The sequence below is a fragment of the Lissotriton helveticus genome, chromosome 5_1, assembly GCF_964261635.1.
Source record: "Lissotriton helveticus chromosome 5_1, aLisHel1.1, whole genome shotgun sequence".
NCBI lineage: Eukaryota > Metazoa > Chordata > Amphibia > Caudata > Salamandridae > Lissotriton > Lissotriton helveticus.
This window is the reverse complement of record NC_136065.1, coordinates 130,022,760-130,045,885: the sequence shown is the minus strand read 5'-3', so window position 1 is coordinate 130,045,885 and position 23,126 is coordinate 130,022,760. Positions and strand designations below refer to the sequence as shown.

The following is a 23,126-nucleotide window of genomic DNA, read 5'->3' as shown; positions in this document are numbered from 1 at the left end:
TTTCAGGATTCACACTTGTGCTGCTGACCCATGAAGGACAACTACTAATGGCGTGTGCAATTGCACCCTTGTGCTGCTGATTCAACGGGCACCTCCAGTAATTTCTTGTACATCTGCATCAGCAAGCTTGTGTTATGTGCGGCATTGACTCTAAACCATACACTTTATGGGTAGCCAAATTCATGTTGACTATGAACCACAGATGAAAGGGTAACCTATTCTGCACATGGTGTTCAATCTGTATATAACTGTTCAGAGAAAACCAAGGTCCTCTGCCCTGTTCGATAACTAATGCCCAACAGCAGACAGACTTTACCTGTATCAAACCCCTGACAGTCACTGAACCTAAATTGTGAAATGAAGTAGATATAAGTAGAAGAGTGGGTACTGTTAACACTGTTTACTCTATGAAAAGAGTTTACTCTGAACCACACTATTTGCAGACAGTGAAACTCTCATGAGAAATACACCACAGAGCATTAAAAAGTATATACTAAAAACAGTGTACACTCTATGCAAAACTTGTCCAAAGAGCGACTATTCACTTAAAATAACCAAGGTCTGAAGGTGCTAAAGATTATACTACCTGCAGCCTTCATACTAAGGTGAAAAATTACAGATAGCTCATCTTCTGAAGCAAAACAAGCACAAGTACCTAGGTTTGTACCTGGTGCACACAGTCTTCTATGTTAAGTAGAAATTGTCACACTGAGACGACTCTGTCTAATAACTCAAGGCTACTTACAATACTTTGGACCCCATTACGATGGTTGGCGGACTTTGTCCGCCCGCCACCGTAAAAGAAAACGGGACTGGCCGCCATAGGTGCAGTGGTCCCGCAAGGTCTATTAGGATGCGCCTGCCACACTAGCGGGCACATTCTTGCCATTAACATTGCTGTGGGCGGTGCTGTACACAGCACCCGCCGCAATGTTAAAGATGCATGTAGTGCATTGTAATGCACAACGTGACAGGCACCTTGTGTATGGCAATGAAGGTCTACCCACCCCCCCGGGGGCCCCCAATGTCATTCACAGCATGTCTTTTTGGCAGAATCTCCACCATGGAAAGGCATGCACACCGCCAGCATCATAATATGGATGGCGGTGCCTGCAAGGCACCGCCACCATATTTGTGCTTTTTCCGCCCGGAGGGCAATCTGCCCTGCAGGAAAGCGGTGGATGGACTTTCCGTCCGCCGTGGTACCCACCGCCATGCTAATGTGGCGGTGGGTAAATGGGCTTTTGATGGCGGGCAGATCACCACCGCCCGGCCGGCGGTGGCGATCCGCCCGCGATCGTAATGGGGCCCTTAGTATGTAGTACGTAGAATCTTTGCACTGCTGTAAATCTTTTCTGCAGTAGCAAAAAACTTGTGAGGAATGTAATGAACACAAGTTGTCAAATGTCACCTGCACACAGATAAACGACTATGAGGTTTTTTAGATTGTTCCAAAATTACTGGGCGCACTATCCTGTAATCCGCATGAGTAGTAACAAATGATAGTAATCAGTTGGGCAATGAGGCGAGCGGAAAATACCTCTGCACCGCTCAGCGTGGACTAGCAAGGTAGTCTACTGGACAAAAACAAACTCTGTTGCCTCTGCACTACAACAAGTTAAAGAGAGCTATGTAACAGCAGTGTAAATTTACTATAAGACAAATAATGTATGCATCATTCTTTAAGCAGGTTAAGAAACTCTTTGAGAAAATCACAGATCATTCCGTCGACTGTGCGACAATTAGGAAAGTCTTTTCTTGAAGTCGCACTTCTGTTTATTTGTTCCAAATATCAGCCGACACATGTTTCATTGCAGGGAACACACACACTGCGAATCTTCAGGGCTTGTTCTAGGATGAGTATCTAACTTTCAATCGTTTGTAGGTCTATTGTCTATCGATCACACCAGATAACTTGAATAACATCCGGTTAGTGGCACTGTGAGGTCTTGTGCCCTCGTTGCTGAAAGGTATCAAATAATGATAATGATAGGACACGACCCAGCCGGGTTCATGTAGTTAGGAGCTTTGCAAGTCGCAATCAAGGCGTAAGAGAATCTTCTTACGCTTGTTAGTAAGTCTTTACCGGGAGGAGAACGAGTAATGGAAACGGCGTATGCACAGTATCCAAAACTCAAACCAACTGTGCCTAAAGGTTGAAATTCCCCCTCCGTTACTTCCCGGTCGCCGTGTTCCAAGGTACGGATGCATACATTATTTGTCTTATAGTAAATTTACACTGCTGTTACATAGCTCTCTTTAACTTGTTGTAGTGCAGAGGCAACAGAGTTTGTTTTTGTCACCTGCACACAGACTTACTCTTCAAGACAAATATTTATAATATGTTCAATAACTCTACACATCTGTGGTGCATTAGGAGCACATGCATTTTACAAACGCGTACAATGATTAGCTGGTCACAGGTTGTACAACATGAGATAGAAAAGTAATATGGTAGTTACCTGCCACTATGTAAACTATAAAACAAACTAACAAACTCTTTGGATGATCTTATCAGTGATGTCATCAATGATGTCATTTGAGATGTCATGAGTGATGTCATAAATGATGTCATAGAACACGTCATGAGTGATGTAATATGTGAGGTCATAAGCAGTGCATGGTGGGGGCGCAAGGTATACTTAGCTCTGCTAATTATAACTGGTGAATATCTGTGGTTGTTTTTAGTTCAAAATGTTAACGTTGTCACTGACATATTCACCTAACTATAATATAACTTGAATCTTTGTCTTTTTGGTATATACATATATATAGCAAAAGCCGTTCTTAACTGCTTCCCTTCGCTAATATATATATATATATATATCTATCCTTTCCCCAAAGAATCACTATAAACCATTGGCATAGCCAAGAGGTCCCACAGGCGAGACCTATTGGCTTTACCAGTGCTTGTTTACTTAAGTAGCCATTGCAAGTCCTGTGCACCATTTGGGCTGTAGTTTTAATTGTAGTTTATTATCTTAAGCCCCCCCACCCCGTCCCATGAGACTGAACCGTACTCACTCGAAAGGAGCAGCCAATTTCCGAGAAGCGACAGCCCTCCCGGCTCCTTGGCATCGCAAGCGTTTGATTCTGTAATTTAATGGAAAAAAACAAGACACATTGAGACATCTGATTTCCTCAGAACCATATCGTCTCATAAATCAGCCCTCTCTGTGATCTGCCAGACCCAAACATAAGTTTACTGTATTTCACAAGCAGTTTCCTAAGCAATCACTACAAATCATTCTGGCGCGCTAAACACGTGGGAGGTATGACGCAGAGTGCTAAAAAGAGGTCAGTTGTGCATGTGCTCTATTTTGTTACAAGGAGCGGGGTTCATTCTTGACATTCATTACACGGACAAATAGCTTAATTTATGACTGGAAAAAAACTTTCAAATTAATTAAACTTAGGGTTGCTCACAAAAACAGATTAAGGGCCTGATTATGAGTTTGGCAGTGTGGTAGTGGGGGCGGCCGCCCTCCAGATTGCACATTTTCTCGTCGTCTGGAGGGTGGTCTCCTTTGGCGTTTTCACTGCAGTGCCTATCAAAAAGGCACCACAATGGAAACATCAAAGCTCGTACCTGCACGCCATGGACTGTGCAGTCCATGCCATGCAGAAAAGGGGGGCACCTCATGTGCCCCCCAGCATGCATCCTTAGGCCATGAGGGAACAGGGGGACCTGTAGAGCCCCTCAGTTTCCTCACCGCTACAGGTTTCAAGGCGGGCTCACCACAATGAAATCTGTGGAAACTCGCAATATGGTTGGCGGTGCTGCTGTAACACCAGCATATTGCAGCACTCAGACTACCGCCAGGGACCATGGATCCCTGGCCGTTCCGGTAATCCTATGGCGGTCTGACCACCGTAGTTGTAATACGGGAAACATCCTTTACAACGTAACCTTTACCACGCAGTGCTTTTACATCGCAACTTTTACAAAGCATTGCACTGGGGGGCGCTCTAGGATAGGGAATAGATTTAATTTACTATCCAACACCTTCCCTACTATCCACGGGGACTGGAGTTGGAATAGTAAATTAAACTATTCACTATCCAGCACCCCAAAGAGCTATGCGTTGTAATGGCGTGCGTTGTAAAAACCGCGTTGTAAAGGCATGCGTGGTAAAAGCATGCGTTGTAATGTCATACATCCTTGTAATACAGCTGTTGGACCACAGTTGCTGCGGTCTCCGACCGCCACCGCAACTCCACTGCGAGTTTGACATTCCTATGGATCGCCAAACTCATAAATAGGCCCTTACTTACACAAAGGTGCGAGGTAGACTCCTTTTGCAGATGAAGCCAAGAACCTGTCACTGGTATGCACGTTTTCTTTTATAATCTATAAACGTTTTTAGATCTTGAAATGGTGAAATCTATACACGAGCCAGGTTATAAAACTCCAGTGTAGCTTTCCTTATTTCTTTGTGGAGGAGGCCTGAGGTATTCTATCTGCCTCATGTGGCAGTGAGGCTTTTTCCTTTCTAAATGGTGTTAACCTACAAATGCCCTCCTTGGCCCCACGATGAGGCTTAATAAGCCACGCAAGCGTTCTGAACCAAAATACTGCTATGGGGCCATACCTCAGGTGCAATTAAGTGCACTATGGGTAATGTAGTTCACACAGTAGTTTTATGGAGGTCAGGTGATTAATTTGTTGACACGGAAGGGGGGTGGAGCACGTGCGGTATAAAAGTGAGGGTCCATTATACGGGAGATAAAAAACTGCCCGAGGCGCATTCCGAGCGGGAAGGAGATGATTGAGCGAGCAGGTATGCGCGGAGTCTGGATGTTTTGATTAAAAGGGGCGTATGTAACACAAAGGTTTGGAATACAAAGAACGTAAGAGTACATGTAAGTGCTTTTGCACCCGTTAGGGGAGATATATGAAAGCGGTAGTTGCGCGAAGGTAAGGGAGGAGAGATAGTGTTAGCATTCATATGTGATTAGAGCCAAGTACAATTAGTTTAACTGAGGAGGGGAAGGGAACGTGATCTAACAGACGGGTGCAAGATGATATCAGAGGGAATGTCGTATGAGGAAAACTTTGAAAGGCGGATATCAGTGGGAAAATGGGATGATACATGGTTTATTTCAAAGCTAATTTTTCTTAATTAGGTTTTTTTCTTAATTATGTTTTTGGGGGAGTGATGAATAAGAGTTGTAGGGTTATGAGGATTAAGTACTTGAGGTTTGTTTTATTTAATTCAATCGATGTTACTCAATTATAATTGACTGAGCACAAAATGATATATGCCCAAGATGAAATATAGATTAATGCGATTATAGTAGATTATGGCACTATTTAATATTGATGCATTATTTGCAATTGTTGATTTACAGTTACCCCTGACGAAGGGTTTGGAAACAAGCCGGAAATGCATTGGGTTCTAAATAAAGAAATGCTGCTCTGAACTATTCTGTGTATTTGGATTGTATTTTTCGAAGAGGTCCGGGTGGGCACACGTCAATATGAGAAGCTTCCAAAATACATCATGTTATGTATGTGGATTGGACAAACGAGATGAAGACATTTTGGCAAATATGTGAACATAATTGGATGAATTTTGAGCAAGGTTAAATGGTGAATCATTGGTTGGATCTGGAATCCATTAAACGCAGTGCGTCTGGGAGTGGAGCGTGGATCACGCGCTCCCCACATGTTTGTATTCATTAAGGTGCATTCAGGGCAAAGCACAGCCCAGTTCCGCACGCAATTCATAAAGTTTGTTAAAAATGAACTACATAAAATGGATTACATTTTGTGAAATATGGTGTGCATACCACCTCTTTCAATGGTGCAATGTGTGCCATATAAATTCATATAACAAACATTGCATAACATAACTGGGGAATGGGCATTATTGGGCAGTGAAGGACCGAATTATGCAGAAGGGTTGACTAAGTTATGCAGAAAAAAAGATTCATTTTGGGGCACAATATAACATATTTTAGGTTGCCATTATTTCACTATTTTGTCATTTAAGAAACATTAATGTTTTGTGGGTAAAACATTCACCTTGCTAGCAGCAGTTTAACAACACCTGATTAGAGACATTAAAAACTAAAAGTTTACCAGTTAACCTTTGCAAAGGGTCTGCCACCACGCGAACCATGTTTTTGTTTTTTTGTATATATATATATATATTCTCTCCACCAAGGTTGCCCTTATGAACCCACCACACAAGGAAGGGTTACCGCACATGACGCCATCATTCCATCATTTGCAATAGTAATCTCGGTTGGGCAGAAGGTAATTGCAGCATGATGTACAGCTTCCCAGTATAAGCCTGTGACTATTGCAAATGATGGAATGTCAGCGCACTTGCTTTAACGAACTGCCGAGTCTTCAGGCATACCAGGACTACTGTTACCAGCATGCCTGTGCTAACGCCCACATGGGCGGGACTCTTGAATAAAACTGCTGATCAAAATGTTCAAAGCTTACATCTCATCATTTGGCCAGTGAAGAAGAGCTTTATTAGCTCGAAACGCGTATGGCTGCTGTGAAGGATTTCGACATGCTGACAGCCGATCATCTGTGGCGTCATGTGCGGTAACCCTTCCTTGTGTGGTGGCTTCATAAGGGCAAACTTGGTGGAGAGAATTTTAGCGGCCGTGCCGGTCGCGAAGCTGCCCCGCCACTTTCAGCGGATCCTGGGTGTTGGAAATAATTAACACTCGCAGGAAAGGAGGGGGCCTGAGCCAGAGGCTTATACTGGGAAGCTGTACATCATGCTGCAATTACCTTCTGCCCAACCGGGATTACTATTGCAAATGATGGAATGTCAGCGCACGCCCACAAGGACAGGTGCTGGAAGTTAAAACTGTGCATTTCAAGCAGCGCTTGCAGTCTCCATTAACTGAATGCCACTGAAGAAAGGTTTTTACCTGAAACGCGTCTGGCACACACTTTGAAAAGCTGTTCCTCGAAGGTTCCTGCTGGCAGGCTACCATGAATAAAGAGAGCTGATTTTACCTTCGTGTGGCATGTCTCTTCAAAAGGGGTTACCTGTTTGTTGCATATCAGCGCACGAAGAGGGATAAAAGAAGGTGTGGCTCGCTGTGCTCGTAATACGGTGTGTGGTCGAGTGCTTCTTGCTGTTGGTCACCCCATTGAGCTTTTCACATTACAATGCGGCCGGCCTGCCGCAAAGCAAGCACCACCCCTTTGTGAAGGAGAAGGGGGCCACGGAGCTCCATCCCGGGGCTCTGACTATGGAACACGCACCAAGGATAGAGCACAAACTTTTATCATGGGGCTCATCCAGAGTTTGATTTTTGCAACAACAAGAGCACATACCGATGGAACGAACCACATCTCCCATAATTCCGTGTGGTCTCATTGGAGCAGCTGCATATCAGCGCACGAAGAGGGAAAAGGTGTGGCTCGCTGTGCTCGTAATACAGCCTCTGAGGAAGTGAAAAACGAAACGCGTCAGGCTGCTGTTATTTGCAATACGGACCCAGATGGAAGTTGTGCATCCCGAATAAGGGCCTTGTTTGGGGAAGAGCCGGTGTGTGGTCGAGTGCTTCTTGCTGTTGGTCACCCCATCGAGCTTTTCATATATATATATTATTTATATAGTGCAAACTTGACCCGAAGGTATTGGAGCGCTTTACATGAGCACCGGTTACTTACACATTCAGGCATGGGGAGATTAATTGATTTGCCCAGAATCACAGGATGTGGACGCGACCCCAAGGCTCGAAACCTGGTTTCCAGCAGCAAAGTCGGCAGTCTAGCCGATGGACCACTTCCTCGGGTTTGCTTTTATTAGTGACTTTGATCCATTTTACCTAAATCTTGTTAAGGACAAAAGATGTCTCCAACCACCTCATTTTAGTAGAATACATTGTTTAGCTCCACTGAACACAATGCTTGTATTTCATTCAATGCATTGTCTGACATAATCACTGCATATTATCAGTTCTCCAAGAAAGATGCTCCAGGAAACATTTTAGGCTGGGCCTGAAGGCAGGATGCATTAAGTTTAAGAGGACAACCTTAAGTTCCTATGAGGCTGGTAATTTAGCCTTGGAAAATACTTTATTCACAGCACTCTAAAAAAATCCATCAATGGAGCAGTGAAAAGAAAATCCGAGAAGGACTATTTCTTCAAACTGCAATAACTGCTGTGTATAGTACCAGAATATTTAATGGACAAAGCGTTTGATCTAAATCTTGGCAGACGGGTTACTCTGTCACAACTCTTCCGCCGTAATATAAATCTCATTATATCCTATGGGATTTCTATTTTGGCCGAGAGGATATCGATCTCCGTTGTGACAGAGTTATCCGTCTGCCAAGATCTAAATCAGGCCAGAAGTATAGTCTGACAAAAATGTTCTGTCCTAAATGTTGTTTACAAAAATATCACCTCAATAAAATCTACCCCCTATGGGCAGCTTTGACTTTTCTGCATGGTCAACCCAGATTACCTGTCTTTTTCTGGGCGCTACTTTTGCTGGCGTTAGTAGTCTGTGCACTTCACCTCTACAACACTGTGGGACGTGATTTCACAGAAAAATTATTTCATGGAATAGCATTACTGAGAAACCAGTTCATCTAAACTGTTTAATGGAAATTTTCAGAATTAATGGCATTTACCTTGGCAAATTTCAGAGTTGTATTCATTTTACTGCCAACATTTAAGGTTCATCCGAGACACTTTGTACATGAAACTGGATTCTTTTAGTCCAAACTGTGTCTTGGGCAGCAAATGCTTGTATACAAGCCAGGGGCTCAAAATAAACTCAAACCATCTTGAATAAAATAAATCTTACTTTAACAATCACATGCTCCTATTCTTTCTCATCTTTACCTTCTCCTTGGACGAGGCATCTGCTTTCAGATGCTTTCGTTCCTTGAAACAGCTGCTTTCACACACGTGCTTCTGTAAGGAAGATAAGAGCACAGGTTAATCGCTGTCATTCAAACTTATCAATGCAACTCATGGTTGTTTAGAGACACTCAGGGCCTTATTTAGATCTCAATGGATGGAATACTATAGCCTTATAGCCCGCCGTAGAGGGCTATACCGGCTATTAAAGGCCCTCTCCAGCGTTAAAGGCCCCGAGCCGAAGGCGAGGGCCTTTAACAAGGTAGAGGGACTTTAATAGCCGGTATAGCCCGACTACGAAGGGCTATAAGGCTATTAGAACATTCTACCACTACAGGGCAGAAAGTTCTAACAAAAAAAACAAAGCCTTATGGGAGCGTGAGGGGATTGGAATCCCCTCAGGCTCCCTGAAGCCTTTGTTCACAGTCAGAGCTGTGAACAAAGAAACATTGGAATGTTGGAGCTCCAGGCTTATACCCGCCATTATAAGCCCGGAGCACTCCATTGTTTTCAATGGAGCTCCCAACATTCCACTGTTCTAATCTGTCATAAACATGATCCCGTCTGCCATATTATGTTCTCCATAGGATATAATGGGCTCGTAATACGGTGGACAGGATATCAGTACCATTTGTGAGAGAGTATTCCCCTCCGCTGAGATCTAAATCAGGCTCCCAAGCTTTTAAGATGTACACAGAAAAAACCCAAACAAGGTAGGTGTTTGCATAATGAAATTAAAAATGAAATGAAATACCAGCATTTGTAAAGCGCGCATAGCTACCTCCAGAGAGGTGTCCCAGCGCTGGGACCGTCTGAAAGATCAAGCGAGCTATTGCCCAGAGGCCCATGGTGCTTGGCTACCTGCCGCCCGCGATCGAACCGTGAACCCTGTGGTCTGGAGTCAGGCACCCTGGCTGCTGCGCCACACCTCTAATGTGAGGTAGGACATCACAGAGTCATTACCACAGAGTCAACATCACTAGTTGGGGCCAAATGACAAGTGAACGGGGAGCACTCTAATGGCAAACTGCTATTTTGCCTGAAGCACCATGATTGCTTGTTCTATTCTTGGAAGCCTGGATATTTCCAGTCTTTACAACAAGCATGTGGACTCCATGCGTTCTGTCGCACATGTGAGAGTTTCAAAGTCGAACAAGGTTTTTACCTGCTTTAAAGTCAAAGAAGGTTTTCACTAGCAAGCCATTTTGTAAAAAATGACAAGAGCAAATGCGGTGTTTATTACACCTTGATTTTTGGGCGAAATTAGGAAGTATCATGTTGGGACGGGAAGTCTCCTGCATGTCTCTGGAGAGAGTGCTTCATACAAAGTTTGGTATCAAGGCTCTAGTGAATGAGAACAGCCCCGGGTAACATGATCTGTAATATGCAATGCTTACTGTGTGTTTTCATGTTAACTGTGTTTTTATAGTGCTTGGCGTCTAGGTGCTATAATACTGTTCGGGGTCAGAACTCTGCCCCAGAGGGTTGTAGAGACTTCTGGTTTTCACTGTTTATCCTAGTTTTATGTGTAGAATAATTATCTTATGTGTATTAAAGTACTTTTCTTTTATAAAAAGTAAAGCACTAACTGGACATTGAGTTTATCAGCTGGTGGTACGGTTTACACTGTAATCTGAATGTCTACCCCCACCTCACCTCCTTGAGTAAGCCTTGGACTGCTCTGTCTCGCTATCCTGAGAGAGTCAAGTGCTGGAGAGGAGTACTTGGTTATCCAGTTTTGGGTCCTTTAGTACTGAGGCCCCAGGACATCAGTGAGGGAACACTCCAGTTGATGCGATTGGAGCGCAGTTACCCCTGAGCGCCCTGGTGCCCAGGAAGCCGGGTCTAACATTGGGGGCAGCGGTGGGATCACTAGACTTCAGGCTCAGTGGACACTGAGGCCAGTTGATAATTCCAGTAGATATCCATAAGCTATATGTAAAATGGCAGATAACATTGGAGAGGATTTGGAATTGCAGAACTTGACTGTGGAGCAGTTAAAGCAAATGTGTGCTGAAAGGGGGTGGAAGGTCCCAAGGTCTAAGGACAGAGAACACCTGATTAGCCACATGAGAAAATGCTTTGAGCAAGAAGTCACTGTTGTGCAAGAGTTGGAGAGCACTGATACCACAAGCCTGCCAAGTCAGTCAGTGCAGGCTTCTCCTGTACCAGCCCCAAGGCATTCCCCAAGGCTTTCCCCCATGGTTTCCCCTAGGTATTCCCCTAGACCTGCCCCAAGACTTTCACCTCCCCCTATCTCCAGGGCTACCTTTTCCCCTGTCCCAGGATTCGCCTCCTTAGGAGGGGCTGAGCTAGCAGAGACCCTTAAACTTCAGCTGAAACTCCAGGAAGCTAAGGATTTAGCAGAGGAGAAAGCAAGGGAGTTTGAAAGGGAGAAGCTAAGGATGGCCCGCCAGGCAGAAGAGGAGCAGCGAAGGGTCAGACAGGAAGAGTGGGCTTGGAAGGAGAAGGAGAGGGAAAGGGAGATGCGGGAGAAAGAAAGGGAGAGACAGGAGAAAGAGAAGGATAGGGAATTGGAGAAAGAGCAGATAGCCCTAGAGAAAGAGAAGCTCAAGTTAGCAGCTGATAGAGGGCTTAGCTCTGTGGATGGTACATCCACTTCAAAGTCCCAGGGAAAGGAAAATACCACCAAGGTACCAAAAGAATTGATACACATGTATGTCCCTGGCACTGATATTCTCAGTTGGATGCGTGCCTTTCATTTAGCATGTAAGGCTCAAGGTCTTAATGGTCAGTCCAAAGCAGCGACTTTACTGAGTCGCCTCCCTCGGGAAGGGACTGAAGTGATTGAAAGGATGCCTGAGAAAGACAGTCTGACATATGAGTGCATGAAGGATGCTTTGATTAGGCGGTTTGGGTTGAAACCAGCCCAGTACTTGCAGAGGTTCCGTGAGAACAAGAAGGCAGAGGGGGTTCCTTTTGAGAATTGGGTCCATGACATAGTGAGAGACTGGAATGAGTGGGTGAGAGGGATGGAAGCAAATGATTACCAGTCCCTAAATCAGGTGATGATTGCAGAGCGTCTCCGGGAGGGGTGCTCTGTCCCACTCAGACAGTATTTGTCTGACCTTCCTGAGAGGGATCCTGAGAAACTTGCAGTGATGGCAGATAAGTGGCTTGCCAACAGAGTGAACAGGGGGCAGGGGCAACCCCTTTCCAAACCCAAGGGGGAGAAGAACTCCCAGCAGGCTGGCCCTAAACCAGAGGGGAAGGCCCAGAATGGTTCCCAAGGCTCTCAGTCAGGACAAGAATCTAAGGGGAACGGGGCCTCTAGTCAGTACCAGAAGGGGAAAGGAGGAAAGGGTCCTTTCACTCCGAAGGGGATTAAATGCTATAAGTGCCACCGAGAGGGACACTTAAAGCCAGACTGCCCAGTGAAGGACGTGGTGCCAGTGGCACCCGTGATAGCAAGTGTGCTTTCAGTGGGGGCAGACATGAAGGGAGGCCCAAGTGAGTTTAACTTAGTCACCAGGGACATCTGGGAACTTGACCCAGATGCCCTTAAGCATATTAACCCTAACTCAACGGGGTATATGAGTGTGGCAAGTATCAATGGAAGGAAGGTTCCTGCCATGAGGGATACTGGTGCCCACAGGACTATGGTTGAACGCAAATATCTCAAACCCGAAGAGATCATTCCTGGTTCCAAGGGGTATGGACTTGTAGCTAGTGGTGATGACATGGAGTACCCTCTTGCTAGAGTGGAGGTAGAGGTGAATGGCAGGAAGGCCATGGTCAATGTCGGGGTGCGAGAGAAGCAGGGTGCTGGGTGCTTTCTGGGGAATGATCTTGTCTTACCCGGGTTAGTACCAGGCCCTGAGGCCTATATGGCCTGGATTTCATCAGCTGTGCTCACTAGGGCACAGAAGGTAAAACTGCTTCCTAGTGAAGTGGGGACAACTCTAGCGGAAGAGACACTAGAGGGGAACAGGCCAGAACAAGAACTAAGGGCAGATTCTGAGAAGGCACCTGTCCTGGTGTCTGCACCTCCTGATCCTGTTGGAGAGGAGGGTGAGCATCCAGAGGCGGATAAGGTGTTGGAGTCTGGGTCCCTGCCAGAGCTGCAGGAGCTGCTTGCGGCAGGAGGACCGTCCCGTGAGGAGTTTTGTAAGGCGCAGGCTGAGTGTCCTACACTTGTTGGCCTGTGGAAAGCTGCTCAGGAACAGGTCTCCACTGGAGTAGTCGGAAAGCACAAGGTGGCTTGGGAAGATGGACTCCTTCACAGTGAGCCTCCTGACCCAGAGCCAGGAACCAGCAAAAGGTTGGTGGTTCCCCAGGTGCACAGGAATTTCCTGCTGCAGCTAGCCCATGATGTACCCCTAGCTGGGCACTTGGGCATCAAAAAGACAAAGGACAGGTTAGCACCTCTGTTTTACTGGCCAGGAGTAGGTCAGGATGTGGAGAGGTTTTGCCATACCTGTCTGGTCTGTCAGGCCAGCAGCATGTCTGGTGGCCCGATGAAGGCACCCTTGGTTCCCCTACCAGTCGTGGAGGTACACTTAGAGAGGGTGGTGTGTCTTCCCAGGAATGACACGGTTTCTTTACTTGCAATGGCTGAAGAGTTAGAAGAGGAGACTGAGTCCCTCCCTGACTTATTGCAAGGTGATGAGAAGGATGGTTCATTTGAGGGAGTTAAGCTTGCCTCTGAACTGACACCTGAACAGCAGGTGGAGTGTAAAGAGCTGCTGGGGAGATTGTCCCGTCTCTTTTCACTTACCCCTGGGCTGACGCCTGTCTGTGCGCTTGACACAGACACAGGGGACACCCTGCCTGCTAAGAAGCAGCCCAGGAAGGTGATCTGGACTGAAGAGTGTCAGAAGGCATTTGATGGATTGAAGGCTGCACTATGCAATGCACCTGTGTTGAAGGCCCCTGATTACAGTCAGACCTTAATTGTGCAGACAGATGCTTCAGACAAGGGAGTTGGGGGAGTTCTTGCCCAGCTCAATGAAAAGGGAAGGGAGCATCCGGTGGCCTTTATCAGCCGCCGACTACTCCCCAGGGAGCAGAACTGGTCTGCAGTTGAAAAAGAATGCTTTGCCATAGTGTGGGCCCTTCGAAGATTCAGGCCTTACTTGTTTGGTGCAAAGTTTGGGGTTCAAACAGATCACAAGCCCCTCAAGTGGCTTATGGCAATGAAAGGTGAGCATCCAAAGTTGCTCAGGTGGTCCATATCTCTGCAGGGACTAGATTTTACAGTGGAACATAAAGCAGGCTTACAGCACGGTAATGCAGATGGACTTTCCCGCCGGTTTATCCAATCAGATGATCGGTCTTCTCCCACTGGGAAGTAAGTACCGGCCATTCTGATCTGGGGAAGGCATATGTTGGGACGGGAAGTCTCCTGCATGTCTCTGGAGAGAGTGCTTCCCCTGCCTTATGCTAATATCCAGGCAAGTCACTCAAAAAGCTACTGTATAGTTTCTAGATCCCTACCTCAGTGAGCATGACAATCATACATGTCCACTGAGGGTCTCCCTGTTTACATGGATTGAGACCCTAGAGCTTGGCTCTGAGCTCGAGGGGGCATGCCTAGTGCACCCCTATTTTTCAGAGAGTGGCTACTGCCCTCTCTATTAAGGCTGTGGTAGACTGACAGTGGTGGCAGCAATAAATCTATAGTCAGGAGGGGTGAGTCCCTAGGCACCCTCCTGACCAAGTCTGTGCAGTTTGCCATGCCTGTGGGCCTGTTGCCGTTGTCTGGCTGATGTGTGTTTGAGAGCCCGTGGGTGTACAGGGGAAGAATGGTGATTTGAGCCAGTGTGAGGAATGCGAGCTGTCCTGCTGGACATCCCAGCTCCCCCGTCCCCCTCCCTATTTCCTTGGAAAGGCCTGGTGGGCTGGGGGAGACCCTCAGCTCTTATCTGGGTTTAGCTGCACTAACTGTGTGGATAGGACCCTCCCTCACTTGTCAGGGCGTCCTGGGCTGGAGTTAATTAAAATTCCTCTCTAGAGGGTGGCACAGCCTGATACCAGAACACGACCTGCTACATGCTTTACCCATGCATTGAACACGCGTTGAATGGTCTGTGATTGGAGGTGTAAAAAGTAGCAGACCCTCTGATTGGATGAGCCTATCAATCAGAGGTGATAAAAGTCTGGCCTGAGTGGTCAGCTGTTGTTCAAGACTGGTCTATGAGTGTTGAGTGGCCACACCAGAGCCCTCGGACAGATACCAGCCGCGACCCCGCGGTGTGAAGACAGAGATAAGACTCTGTTCACTGCGGTCTGGAAGGAAGGCAACATTACAGACCAGCTGTTTGTGAGGCTTGGATGAGCGTTCGCTTTGGACCAAGGAAATTACAGACAGCTGCCCAAGGGGTGGGAAAGAAGCTTGCGGCACATCACCAAAGGTGTGGGAAGGTGTAGCACGGTTACAACGAATTTTTTACAACGCACTACCATTACATCGCAACTTTTACCACGCAAACCATTACAACGCAATGCGCTGGGGGGCGCTCTAGGATAGGGAATGTATTTAATATACTATCCAACACCTTCCCTGCTATCCACGGGGACTGGAGTTGGAATAGTAAATTAAATAATTCACTATCCAGCGCCTAAAAGCATTATGCGTTGTAATGGACTGCGTGGTAAAAACCGCGTTGTAAAGGCATGCGTGGTAAAAGCATGCGTTGTAGTGACACCAATCCGTGTGGGAAGGAAGCTTACAGCACATCACAGAGGCTGGTGGAAAGAAGCTTGCAGCACAGGACGAGAGCCAGAGAGAGAGGTGGATGCTTGATCCTAGTCTTTGAAGGTGAGATCAAATCCCCTCTAGGCTCCTCCCTTGCGCTGTGGGAGCCTGTACAAGCAGTAACTGGGAAGAGAGGCCAGTGAAGCAGACCCCACCTTTCTTTTTGTGATCTCTGAGGGTATCAGGGTGAACTGGCACTCTGCCCAGCCACTACCCTTCTTCAGCTAGCCAGTGGCTACTGGACTAGTGGGACTCCAGTAAACTGTGCCAAGACATCCGGCACCTTTGATCAGATCCCTGACACCACTAGAGCGGTGTCCTCACTCACAATGGGAGGGCACTTCTGTTGCTTTGGGTGGGGGGTTATGGGGATGATCACGAACATTTGACTGTCACATCATATGCTGAAACTATATCCTTTCAATACAAAGTTTGGTATCAAGGCTCTAGTGAATGAGAACAGCCCTGTGTAACATGATCTGTAATATGCAATGCTTACTGTGTGTTTGCATGTTAACTGTGTTTTTATAGTGCTTGGTGTCTAGGCGCTATAATACTGTTCGGGGTCAGAACTCTCACCCAGAGGGTTGTAGAGACTTCTGGTTTTCACTGTTTATCCTAGTTTTATGTGTAGAATAATTATCTTATGTGTATTAAAGTACTTTTCTTTTATAAAAAGTAAAGCACTGACTGGACATTGAGTTTATCAGCTGGTGGTACGGTTTACACTGTAATCTGAATGTCTAACCCCACCTCACCTCCTTGAGTAAGCCTTGGACAGCTCTGTCTCGCTACCCTGAGAGAGTCAAGTGCTGGAGAGGAGTACTTGGTTATCCAGTTTTGGGTCCTTTAGTACTGAGGCCCCAGGACATCAGTGAGGGAACACTCCAGTTGATGCGATTGGAGCGCAGTTACCCCTGAGTGCCCTGGTGCCCAGGAAGCCGGGTCTAACATATCATAATTCAAATATACCATATATTTGATCAAAGCCCAGTCTAAAGAACTGACCACCCCCTCCATCCTCCCTTCAGAATTAAAATTACAGATTTAAATTTATGGAAAGACATTTTCGGAAAAAAGTGGTGTCCATCATTTACCTTATCCTCCCTTCTTTTGTAACTTTTTCCCAAATGTTTACTATCCGGATACACATTTGACTCATGGTGGCAAAGTTTTACTCCTTCTTTTAATTATTTTCTTCCCTGCTAGATTTTAATCTCTGATAACATGCAAAAAATTGGCACATGCCTAGTGGGCAAGGAGCTGGCTTGGTTAAAGGCCCAGTTTAATATGGATAAGAAAGAGCATGCTGGGTATTTAGAGGAAGCCAACCAGAAGACAGTGGTGTGGCATGAAATGAGCAGAGAGCATGGGAAAGGCCATATAATGCCGCGAGTACCCACTGGGCACATCTGGAAGCTATGCCAGTGTACACCAGGTGTGGAACAGAGCTTTAGAAAGAATATCATAACAAAGCTGGGAAAAGTCACACAAAAAGAAACTTATCTACTGAGATCAGTGACTCAATTAGTATTTTCCAAAACACACACCATTCTAAGAAAAGAAAGCTGCTGGATCAATATGCGTCCAATTTTTTTTTAAATGCACTAGTTATGGTAACCTTCACAACCATAACTACTGCCGATGCCTTACTAAAGAACTCCCAAGGCAAGACAAACACCGATATCATTGACATCGCTGGTCACTTCAGATGGGTGTGACCAGTAACATCATCTGCAAATCCCTGTTGGCATGTTGCATGTATGACACGTCGTATAACTGTAAGGTTGCCGTACAGCTGATTGACAGAAGGCGTCCATGTGGCAACTCTATCTAGAGAACAATGGCTACAACATCAGTAATGAAATAGTTAATTAATTGCATTGATATTGTATTTCAATCTATTGTAGCACTTCTATAGCGGTGCACACGCCCCACCGGTTAGTGGTCGCTGTTTCGCAGTGCATTGTTGAAAAGAGTGATTGTTGTAGAGCTTCGTGGCAGGCAGTGGTGGCCAGCACGGATCTGGGGTGGTGGGGCAGGGAGGTTGAGTGGGGGAAGAAGGTAGAGTTGTAAAACAAAGAAAAATTCACTTACATCCTCACCGCTCGTCCCAAGTCGTCTCTCCTCTGCCAAACAGGAAGCAGCCATTGGTTTAGGTGAGCCAATCACAACGCTGCATTGAAGCATTGTGATTGGCACACCTAAACCAATCACAACACTGTAATGCAGCACTGTGATTGATCTGAGTGCCGTGGTTCGGTGATTAGACGGGCACTGGGGGCCTGGGCATGTTCTCCACCGAGGCTGTAAGGCAGCCTGCATGGAGAACATGCAAAGTGCATATAACTGTTTGGACGGCCCGAGAGGGCCGGTGAAAGCATCATGCGCACTTTAGTGTGCCAAGCACTCCTCCCCTGCTCTGTCAGCAGAGCAGCCCCACCCTCATGCTGCCACAGCAGGAAAGAATAAAATGATAATAACACTGCGTTATCATTTTCTTTTCCCTTTCGCTTATTGCTGTACAGCAGCAATGGGGCTGTGCCTTAGCGGAAGAGCCGCCACTGGTGGCAGGTGTTGGATCGGATGCATGAGGCCTGGAGATGTTCTCTGAACATGGTGCAGTGGAGCTCTCCGCGTCAGCATGATGGGCCATTTGATGATGGGCTTTGTTGGTGCAACGTAGAGCTCAGCCCCTGTTTTATGTGCCCACAGAGTGTAAAGTGAGTTCACTTTACCTGATATTTCTCTAGATTGGAAGTTAATTTTCAGGATGGCCCTACATGCCTCCTATGCAACCAGGCTTATAGGACTGGAGCACCGGGGAGCAGGTTTTCAAAGCCCAGGGCCGCTCTGTAGCTCTGTCTCTTGCCCCAGCTCCCTGAGGTTGATTGCAGCAGGCGGGAGACTTCAAGAGAGAGAGGAAAACAGAGGGAGAGGAGGGAAGGTAGACAGAAAGTGATCAGAGAGAGAGAGAAAGAAGAGGAGGGAGTGGTTGGATGGAAAGAGAAAGACAGCACCAGGAGATGAAGGGAGTGGTGCTGGTTTGAGCTTTTTTGCCAGAGCTCATTTTGGTTCCCCGGCTTCCCACGATTTTCAGTGTTTGTGATCTGTACCATCTGGCAAATAAGGAAGGCGCTTGTTTCGCCCGGTGCACCAGGAAAGCCCATGGTGATGCGGCCCCAGGGCTAAACAGTGTGAGGCACACAAGTTCATACTTACCCTCTTTAGGGTGATCTTAACATGACAGAGAAGCCACCACTGATGTCGATCAGTGGGTTCACTTGGTTGTGTTCTCGATAGCATACGATTTGGAGTCCACTCAGGACAGCATTTTTAGTACCTACGATGGGATGTGTCACTTTACACTGCGAGCAAATACCACGCGGTAGGTTACAATACAGATGGCTTTACATCGCAAGTCGTTTCTACGACTTGCACTAGATGGCGCCCTGGACTTAGAAATAGTGCAAATTACTATTCCTACTCCAGTTAGTGGAACAGCAGGGAATGTGTTGGATTTAAAATCCAACACATTCCCTGGTGTTGCGGGCCATCTAGCGCAAGTCGTTGAAATGACTTGCGATGTAATGCCATGCGTGGTAACAACGCGGACGATGTAACATCCGCGTTGTAACCTACCCGTGTGGTATTACCCGCTGTTTCCCCCTATGATGTAGTGTATATCAGGTAATGGCATTGTAGAACTTATTAACATCTGAAGGACCCTCAAGTCATGGTCAGTGGCATTGACTCCTTGCTCCTCTACATAAAGCAGCTGTGGGAACATGTGTCCAGGGCAGGGTTCCTGCAGTTCTTCATCTGTACATCACCTGCCTGAAGAAATCTTATTTCTTTACCTCCTTATATATGCTGGATCTGTCGTTAGTGATTTCATTGTATTAACATGTATTCGAGGAGTAGTGTTGCATAGCTCACCATTACTCACGTTTCAATGTTTTTAGGTTTTAACAACCTTTCAACTGAAATTTCTTCCTGGGAACTGTATATGTATTTTCACCTTTTTTTAGTGGCTACTTGTAGTTATGCGGCAAAATGTGGTAGGGCGTATGTATGGAAAAGATGAAACAATGTAAAGACCTGCAGTAAGCTCGCCTGTGTTTTCTCTGCACGCTCTTTCACTACTTCTGAAGAAGCTTGTCTTCCACCAGACTCCTCTCCTGGCTCCCTGTCCAGATCTAGTGACAGGTGGTGGTGCCCAGTATCCAAGCAGTGGACCTGCAGGGATTCTATGCTGCAGCATCCTGGTACCCATACTGATGAACTGCGCTGCTGGCTCCTCCCATACAACTGAAGAAGCATGCACTGGGTGAGCCATCCTTCAGTCTGAACAGGAACATTCCCCACCCTAGCATACGGATGTATTCTTTCACCCGTCTTTCACCCGTCTCCTCACCCACGCACACAAAGCCCTGCACAACCAAAGCCCAGGATACCTCAACAGCCGCCTCAACTTCTACGCTCCCAAACGCCAGCTTCGATCGACCGGCCACGCCCTCGCCGCCGTCCCCCGCATCCGAAGAGCTACCACAGGGGGAAGGTCCTTCTCCTACCTCGCCGCCAAGACTTGGAACTCCCTCCCGACCCACCTCCGCCTGACCCAGGACCACCTCGCCTTCAGGAAGCAGCTCAAGACCTGGCTGTTCGAGCAGTAGCGGACCCCCCCTCCCTAAGCGCCTTGAGACCCTCCGGGTGAGTAGTGCGCTATACAAATGCTTGATTGAAAGAAGACACATAATACTCCTAGTTTATATTTTAAAAAGCTTCATAAATATATAAGTAGATATACGGCTTTCAGTTTTCTCTTTATTTTCCAGATGTGTTATACTTGTTTGTTTTTAACACCAACAAATACAGAAATGAGATCTTCTGTGTCTTCCCACGATGTGGGTCATGACTGCTAGCTAAATCTGGGTACATTACAAGCATAGGGAGTTAATAAATGGGTTATATTTCCAAATGAGGTCTAAATAGCTGCAGATGTGCACGTGTTAGCTTCATAATAATGTTTGCAGGTGAGTATGTTGTTATACACGGGCATATGCAATTAAAGCTGGCAGACAACCAAATAATGTGGAATTTTACTAGTTACAACTTTACCTGTTCATTCATGGAAAAACATAAATATGGACAAATAGCCATCAGATGTGAAAAAAACGTGGAGAGATACGATCAAACACACAACAGTTGGTAGGAGGAATGCTTGCAATTTCTCTAACCACTGGCAATCACTGGGGCTAGCATCCCAACCGATGCACACCATGCAGTTGGACCCAGCCATATGTAAATCAGCTTTGACCCTGCTACTAATAGGAACAGTCCAGCCTGAACTGCGAGGCTCGGTCCTCCCTGAACCGGAACACAAGCACACCTGGACAGGTTCCCCCCTAGGTATTGGCAGCCGTGGTCGGTAGGGGAGTACCTGCCGGGGCGGTGACGTGGGGAGGGGGAGGGGCAGGGAGGCGGTTAGTAATGTATGGATAATGAAGGTTTGCAGGTACGTAAACATTTAAATAAATCAAACGAATTTCGTTGCGTGCACTGCATTGTATTTGGGGCTGCAGTGAATGCAACGAAATTCGTTTGATTTATTTAAATGTTTACTTACCTGCAAACCTCCATTATCCATACATTACTAACCCCCACCCTGCCCCTCCCCCTCCCCACGTCACCGCCCCGGCAGGTACTCCCCTACCGACCGCGGCTGGTTATTGGCTCATCAGCTGGGTATAGCTTGGTTCCAGTGACACAGTGAGCACCGAGCCCACACCATTTGGGGCAGTACATGAAACACAAAAGGTGATGGGAGTCTGCTTACAATAAGTCTAACCACCAGCGATAATTCAGGGTAGCACTTCAACCCATCCTTCCTTTGCTCACCATGCCACTTCAGTTTGGACCAACCATATGCAAATCAGTCTTGACCCTGCTACACATGGGAACAGTACAGTCCGAACTGCCAGGCCAGGTCCACCCTGAACCGGAACGCAAGCAACCTAGGACCGGTTGCTTGTGTTTTGTAGTTACTGTCAGACATATAAACAATAAAATACTATATAACCAACAACACTGATGATATTAAAGATCGTGGCTGACAACAGTGTAGAAGGTGTGCGCAGCTGTGCTGCCATGAAAGACAGGTGAAGCTGTGCTGCCGGGAAAGGCGTGTGAAGCTCTACTGCCAGGGAAACTGGTTGCAGCTGCCCTGCCGGGGAAGAGGGTGCTACTGTGCTGCCATAAGAAGTGGGTGCTGCTGTGCTGCCATGGAAGGCCGGTGGAGTTGTGCTGCTGGGGAAGGCAGGTGCAGCTGTGCTGCCATGAAAAACGGGTGCAGCTGTGATGCCAGAGAAGGCGGTGCAGCTGTGCTGCCATGGAAGGCAGGTAGACCTGTGTTTCTGGGAAAGGCAGATGCAGCTGTGCTGCCATGAAATGTGGGTGCAGCTGTGCTGCCAGAGAAGGTGGTGCAGCTGAGCTGCCACGAAAGGCGGGTGCTGCTGTTATGCCAGGGAAGGAGGTTGCAGCTGTGCTGCCGGAAAGGCGAGTGCAGCTGTGCTGCCAGGAAAGACGGGTGCATCTGTGCTGCATGGGAAATTGGAAGCGGCTGTGCTGCAAGCAAGCACTTGATATGCCTGGGCATGATAGCGAGGCCTCTTATGTACCCCTGCCCTCCTCGGTCTGGCCTGGGGCACAGTGTAGGTAAGCAAGACTCTGCGTTTCACCCCACAATACACGATCACATCCGTGTGCGGATACTTAGCCTTTCATCTTTCTGAGGTTGATACAAACGAGTGCTTTAGAGTTGTGTAAGAATGAGCATCCCCTGTGTTCAAATGATAGTAAGCCTCCCTCGAGGTGCCCGTGTTCTTTACAGACAAGTCTGCTGGATCGAAGGCCGCCGAGGAGCGCACGGTACAAACCGAGAGACCCGCTGGAGAAAGATGCAGCAAGCAGGGGTCGCCAGGGACAAACCACAGAGGATGGAAAGATAACGCAAGCAGCAATAATGGCCCATCAGGACTTCTGGGTCGCCGGTCAAATTAAAATGTCAAATTAAAATGTCTGAAGAAACTAACGCAGTCCTGGTATGCTGATGTAGAACACACGGACGGACATGAATTGTGTTTTTCTCGAAACAGGGACCATAAAGCGCTCTGAAGTTCCGAGGGGGAAACATCATTTACCACGAAGGCATTACCACTACTAACATTTACCACGTGACACTTACCACGCAGGGTGCCTTCCACGCAGAGTGCCTTCCACGACGTCTTTACCACGGGCTGGGGGGGAGATGTGGTATTCCTTCGAGTCGTTCTGCGTGGGCTTGGGGGGCAGAGGGGGGCTGGGGGGGTCTCCCCCCCCAAAAATAACAAGCGGTGGGCAGAGGGGGGCTGGGGGGGTCTCCCCCCCAAAAAATAACAAGCAGTTTATTTAAAAAAAAAAAAACGAACATAATTTTAAAAGAAAAAGGAAAGAGCCTCCCCCAAAGACGTGCCGTGTACGTCAAAAAAACAGTCCTTTTTTTATTTTGGTATACG

General features: G+C 46.9%; 1 protein-coding gene across 1 annotated transcript in view; it reads right to left on the bottom strand.

The window, feature by feature from the left end:
* Positions 1–23,126, bottom strand: part of TRAF1 (TNF receptor associated factor 1) — a 227,475-nt gene that overhangs the window by 96,340 nt on the left and 108,009 nt on the right. Inside the window, exons 6-7 of the mRNA XM_078641876.1 lie at positions 8,835–8,906; positions 3,025–3,093 (exon numbers count right to left, since the gene is read on the bottom strand). Coding sequence (XP_078498002.1) covers positions 3,025–3,093; positions 8,835–8,906 — 141 coding nt within the window. The remainder of the gene's footprint in view (positions 1–3,024; positions 3,094–8,834; positions 8,907–23,126) is intronic.